At 46.3% G+C, this 6,294-nt stretch overlaps 1 protein-coding gene across 1 annotated transcript; it reads left to right on the top strand.

Moving 5' to 3' along the window:
- The first annotated feature begins 494 nt into the window (after window positions 1-494).
- Window positions 495-2,339, top strand: LOC120687817 (F-box protein At5g07610-like). The gene is made up of 2 exons (XM_039969840.1): window positions 495-695; window positions 774-2,339. Exon 2 carries the CDS (start codon window positions 811-813, stop codon window positions 1,801-1,803), a length of 993 nt encoding a protein of 330 aa, XP_039825774.1. The 5' UTR covers window positions 495-695; window positions 774-810; the 3' UTR covers window positions 1,804-2,339.
- Window positions 2,340-6,294: the final 3,955 nt, after the last annotated feature.

The following is a 6,294-nucleotide window of genomic DNA, read 5'->3' as shown; positions in this document are numbered from 1 at the left end:
TCGATGCGAGCGCCGGGGAGCGAGCCGCCGCGGGCGAATGCCGGGGAGCGAGCTGCCGCGCCGCCTCCGCCTAGCCGCTCCGGTCCACGCACCTTGCCGGGCCGCGCCGCCGCTGCCGCCTAGCCTTGCTGCTCTGCTCCGTCGCCGCCGCCCGCTCCGCCCAGCAGCTACTGCCGTTGCGCCGCTGAGCTCAGATCTAGGGGAGAAAAAGAAAAGAGGAAAGGGAGGAGAGAAGAAGCTGAAAGGGAAGAGAAGGCGGTGGACACTAGTCATTTGCGGCGGCTTGTGGGGGCCACCCACGTGCGCTCGCATCGACGGCACCGGAGGGCAGCTAGCAGTCAACCGCAAAAACAGCTTGGCGCTCCCCTCCCCTCCCGTCCCGCGCACGCGAGTTCTCTACTTCTCGCCTCCACTCCAGTCTCCACTGGCTAACCCCGCGTGAGTGCAAACTGCAAAACTCCAGGCAAGCATGAGAGGTGCCAGTGCCAGGGCTCGTGCCTCTCCGTTCCTCTTCCTCCTCCCAAATTCCCCATGAAAGCAATTCTGGTTCCTCTTCCTCCTTGGCCGCAGCTTCCATCCGCCGAACATCTTGCACGCCCGCATCACCGCACTCGGTGAAAATCTCGCCTGGAGCTGGTCTGCTACTCCGGCGATCGGTGCCGTTGATCGTCTGATCCAGCCATCTCCGACGGCTGGTACGCTACCCCTGCCTACCAAGATCTTGTTCCCTCCCGCGTGCATCCCCTCACAGATCCGGCTCCTCCGCCTCGCAGCTTGCTGCGGCACCTTCCCGTCCCCTTTCCCGGCGGCATGGACTGCCCCAGCCCCAGGGTGCTTGTGGTGGCCGGGCTCCCCGACGATCTTCTGATGGAGATCCTCTGCCGCGTCCCCTTCAGGTCCCTCTACCACTTCAAGTGCGTCTCAAGGGCCTGGCGCAATCTCATCTCCAACCCCCTCCACCGCTCTAAGCTCCCCCAGACCCTAGAGGGTTTATTCCACGAAATCCACCACCGCCGCCATGGCTGCATGGGATTCGGGGACCTGTCGAGGAGGTCACTGCCCCTCGTGGAACCCTTGTTCTCCTTCTTCAGGAACCTGCCTGTTGCTGACTCCAATGAGGGCATTAGGCTCATGGATACCAGCCACGGGCTCCTCCTCCTTGACCATGGTGGTTATAGCTTAGACTCATCACCTAGTTACATCGTGTGCAACCCTGCGACGAAGCAATGGCTGGCCGTGCCTGACTTGGACTGGACTCCATCATCGCCGTGCAACGGATTGTCTGCTTATTTGATTTTCAGCCCGGCTGTATCCTTGCACTTCAACCTGGTTCAGTTCATGAACGAGGAGTTCACCGGCGTAACATCGGTGCATACCTATTCGTCGGAAACCGGGGCATGGACTCACAGTGAAAGTGCCTGGAGCCTAGAAGAGAAGCAAGCCCCGTGTGAAGGATGGTGCTATCAGAACTGCAGCTTAGTACCTGAGAGGAAGAGCACTGTCATCAACGACATGTTGTATCTGGTCTGTGATTCAGTAGGAGAGGGTCAGGTCTTAGATGGGAATCACATCATCGCCGTAGATGTGGAAGGGAAGACAAGGAGTTTCATGCCTGCGCCTTTCCAGACGCACAAAGAAGAGTGCAGTATACTGTCTGATTTTGTTGGTCAGTCCCAAGGGCTTCTGAATGGTCTGATGATGTCCATTCAGAAGGTAGTGAGGACGATGATTTGGACTATGAACTGTCCATCTGGGTTCTTAAGGTCGGTGATACACAAGAATTTGCCCTCAAGCACCGTGTGAGCTTCTTGCACCTGTTTGGGGAAAAGTGTTGCCAGGCTGGAATTGACTACACTGTGGTCGCCATTCATCCTGATCCTGATATGATCTTCTTTACTGAGAATCATAAACTGATATCTTATGATATGGACACTAAGGAAGTGTGTGCTCTCCGCACTGTCAGAGATGCCTATGGGTTCACTTCATATGTTCCCTGTTACTCAGAGGCACCAGCACTGAGTAACAAGTATTGAAAGTGTTGCTTCATGGGGGGTACTTAGAACATTCAACAAGAATTCCATCTGGAGAAGTTAGCATCTTGGCTACTACTCGAACTAGGTGACATATTTGCTGGTGCTTGTATGTATTCACTCTCATACTTTTGACCTGATAGATAAATACTGCAAGACAGATGAGAGTTGAGACATCCATGTAGAGTTGCTATTTTTGGCATTCATATGTATGCTTTGATACCTACCTTTTGTTTATCCAGAATGATAATTATTTTGAATTCTTCCTTTCTCTTGTCCTTGCTAGTGATGGATTACAACTTCTGAATCTTTGTTTCCTTAGTCCTGTTTATGTTTATTTATGCCGAAGGGATTAAATGTTTACATGTTGCAACAGTGTATGTATAGGAAAGGTTCGAGTTAAGGGCTCATATTTACCTCAAAAGTTGTGTGGTGGTCGATTACATGATATATGTTGAATTTCTTTACCAATTTTCCTCTTGTATGCTGCTGAGCAATAGCTAGAACCTTGTGACATTAGTACAGTACAGTACAGCACAGGACACCTTGGTAAGAAAAGAGGTTGCTAGTGGTATGTGCTGATGGTTGGGCCTAAGCAATGTTGTAGAAGACAAATACATCCATTTCTGTCAAAAACAAGGGCTCTAGACAAAACTCAGTGAGTTGCAATGCTCAAGCCGACTGCTTTGAGCCTCCAGCATAAAACTTCATATATAGTATCCGTCTAGTTAAAACTCCTTCAGTGTCTTCATTGTTTAGCACAGAATCTTCAGTGCTCCGTGTATTACAAGCAATCTTCAGAGCCTACCACAATCTATATGGTTGATGATCCTTTTGGACGGTGTTATCCTAAATGCTAAACGGTAAACAGTCGATCACCTGTCGTTGAGCCTATTATTCGAGCAAAACGGGCGTTTAAACAGGCAAAACGGGTGTTTAAACAGTAAAACAATCGATCAAACGGAAACAGTGTACCACTGTGTAGCGTTTAAATGGTGTGTAAATGGACTAAATGACTGTTTAGGCGACTGTTTAGGCAAACAGTAATCTGGATGGACAGTTTACATCTCCAGGCTTATGTTGGAACATAGGTGAACATGCCTGGTGTCACAAGTGGTGGGCGCTAGTCTGTGTACCTTGAAAAAAGAGGTCGGTTCAAGCTTTCAGGAGGAAATTTGGTTGTCCACATATAAGTGTGGGAATCAACTAGTTAATGTACTCTTCTACTTTTCTACAAGTTCCTGCTGCACATACATCATGTCATGGTTTTATAGAAAAGTATTACTGATTTCGGCTCGTGGAAAAGCCGACGACTTATTTTAGCTTTGGTCTCATAAGTCCCGCAATGTTGATGACAAAGCTGATCCATGCTTGTGGAGTTCCAGTATTGATGTAACATAGCCTCTACTGCAATAACTCTATCTTCCACTTGCTGTAAATTCAAATATGTACAACTTTTCATATTAATATATATATTCAGGGTGGCTTCAAACCTGTCGTAGGCTCGTAGCCTGTAGACCCCCTCAGAAAGAAGCTGGAAGCGCAATGACGCCTATTCAGGATGGCTCGGCGTGCACCGTGGGGGTGAGGACATGGACAACAGCAGCCGCCGTAGGGTCAAGGGCATCAACCGATCATGACTAGGACTCAACAGCACCATGGACCTAGCCTTCGCTTCTCTCATCTCACTTTGATTCATTTCGCTGCTAGGGAACAATATCAGCTCTTCTGTCGTAGAGGTCTCGTCGAGCGCTCCCACTCTGCCAAAAAAAGAATATGATATAAAAAAGATAAGCGGATAAAAGTGTCCCACCAAGACGCCGATGAGAGACTTTGCAACGAATTCAGCAAGTGTATCATTGATGAAGAGCTCGTCAAACTATCAAAAGATATATTCTAAGAGTACATACCACACCTCTGGGCGCCCGGGCCGACTGATAGGCTGAGGGCAATGGAGACAATATGTTCCGTATAGAACAAAGGCGGTGATCCATTCTAAAAAAGGGAGGAAGAGAGAGGTCTCTCGTTAGGTCCGGGCATCTACCGAGGTTCCACCGTGACGTGGAGGTATGTACGGAGGGGAACCCGTCGCTCAACATCTCCAACTTCTCACCGCCGGGCATCTCTACACTTCGGGCGCGAACGTTCAAGCCTTGTCGTCACGGCTGCGGCAGTGCGTGGCGTCGTGTTTAGATGTTGATGTGGGGATTTGAACTGTGGTTGCTAGTTCCACTGTACATGAGCTAGCCAACCAGGCTAGTGTCTACTTGTATTAGGTGTGTGTGTCATCCTGGTTTATGAGTTGAGTTGGACCTATTCCCGTGTGTTATGACTGCTCACAAGTTTCAATGGATCACAACTTGTATGCTAGGTAATTAGAAACTATATGACTTAAGTGAAAAACTAACACTTACAAAAACAAAACTTTATACAATACAACAATACTACACAAAACCATACAATACTCTCTTCAGTGGCTAGCCTAGTGCTCACCTTTTTTCTCTTACTCTCTTCTACCTAGCACTGCCACCTTTGCCTACATCTATTATGCTCATGGTTGAAGGCCGATGTTCTTAATCTGCTTATAGACAAGTGAGACCATGGTATTGAGACAAGTGTCCCTTTTTCTAGAGAATTTCTAATTGTTCTAATATTTTTCTAATTTCATTTGCCACTAATTCTGCAGTGCTCCATAAAAAATATAGATAACTGTAGAATATTGCCTTGCATTTTTCTCAACATTTGCCAAGACCCCTTCCCAATAAGCGCTGCCGGCTTCTTCTTTTACAAGCCGGACTATTGGTGGACTAAAAGCCATGGAGGGCCCCACAATATTTTCTTAGGGCTTGTGTTTATTTGACCTTCTGGATAGTTTTTAGCGTGAAAATCCAGTAGCTCAAACAAATGGCAAACTTCTCACGCAGCTTTTGAAAAGCAAAAAGCTTTAAAAATCTGAGTTTATATGAAATCTTAAAGGCTCAATTTTTGTAGCTTTTTAGCCTTCTGACACTAGAAAGTTAAAAGCATCGTCTAAAAGCTATTATTAACTTTTCATAAGCAAAAAGCAAGCAGCAGCTTTCAGAAAAACTCCAGAAGTTGTAGCTCAAACAAACAAGATCTTAGACTCGTTAGTATTCACGTATCCATCATTTCCGATGCACAAACACAAACAAAGGCATGAATAAGGTTTTTCTCACAAAACTACAACATTTTTCCCTTCTACATGTCATACAAAAACATAAAAATTAAAACCTATTATTTTAAAAAAAAAACCTGTTTCGGCTGCCATCTCAGCGTGGCATTATTTCAAGTGAAGACTTCTTCTAACATTAAGACTTTATTATGAGTAAAGACAATATAGTCAATGATGATTATCTGCTTTGCATGATGTGGACCCAGGTGCATGAGATGGCGAGGGGGTATTCTAATTTACCGGCGACCGTTTTACGGGCGACCGTGCGTAGGGTTCCGTACGGTCAATTTTCGACCAACTGTTTTTCCTTTTTTAGTATTATTTTGTCATTTTGTGACAAAAAATCTCAAAGAAAATTTTCAAGGAAAATATTTTGAAGAGAGAAAAAGGAAAATTTGATGAGAAAAAGTTTGAAACAGAAAAATTTCAGAATAATTCAAAAAAAATTGAAGTAAAACTTTTGCATCCAGATCTAAACTAAAACGAAGTTTGGGAAAAAATTTCAAGAAAAAATGTTGATGATAGAAAAAGGTAAAAAATGATGACAAAAAGTTTGAGAAAATAATTGAAAAACTATTGAAGAAAAAACTTTTGCATCCAAATCTAAACTAAAAGAGGTTTGGGAAAAAGTTTTTTAAAAAATTTTTGCATCCAAAATCAAAAAGAAAAAGAAACAAAAAAATCATTGCAGCTCACCGCCGGGGCGAGCGCCTAGGGGAGGTTCCTGTAGCCGCCACCACGCCTCCCCCGCCGCGCCGCTCCTCTCCACCACGCTGCTCCCGTGAGGGACGGAGCCAGAAATTTGTTTTTTTCATTATTAGGGGGGCCAACCATACTAATTTATATAAAAATTTAATCAAAATTCAAATGTTCAATGTAAATTTGGGAACCATAGAGGGGGCCAGGCCCCTGCCCACCGCCCCTGGGAGCCCGCTGCCGCGCTGTGCCTCCCTGCTGCCGGCCTTCTGCGTCGCTCGCCCTGGAGCGGACAGCGAAGACTCCGGCTGTCGGGATCTGGAGGAAAAAAGAGAGAGAAGATAGAGGGGAAGGGAAGGGGAAGAGAGAGAGGCG

Source organism: Panicum virgatum, chromosome 9N (assembly GCF_016808335.1).
Source record: "Panicum virgatum strain AP13 chromosome 9N, P.virgatum_v5, whole genome shotgun sequence".
NCBI classification, from domain to species: domain Eukaryota; kingdom Viridiplantae; phylum Streptophyta; class Magnoliopsida; order Poales; family Poaceae; genus Panicum; species Panicum virgatum.
This window is presented reverse-complemented; position numbering and strand designations above follow the sequence as displayed.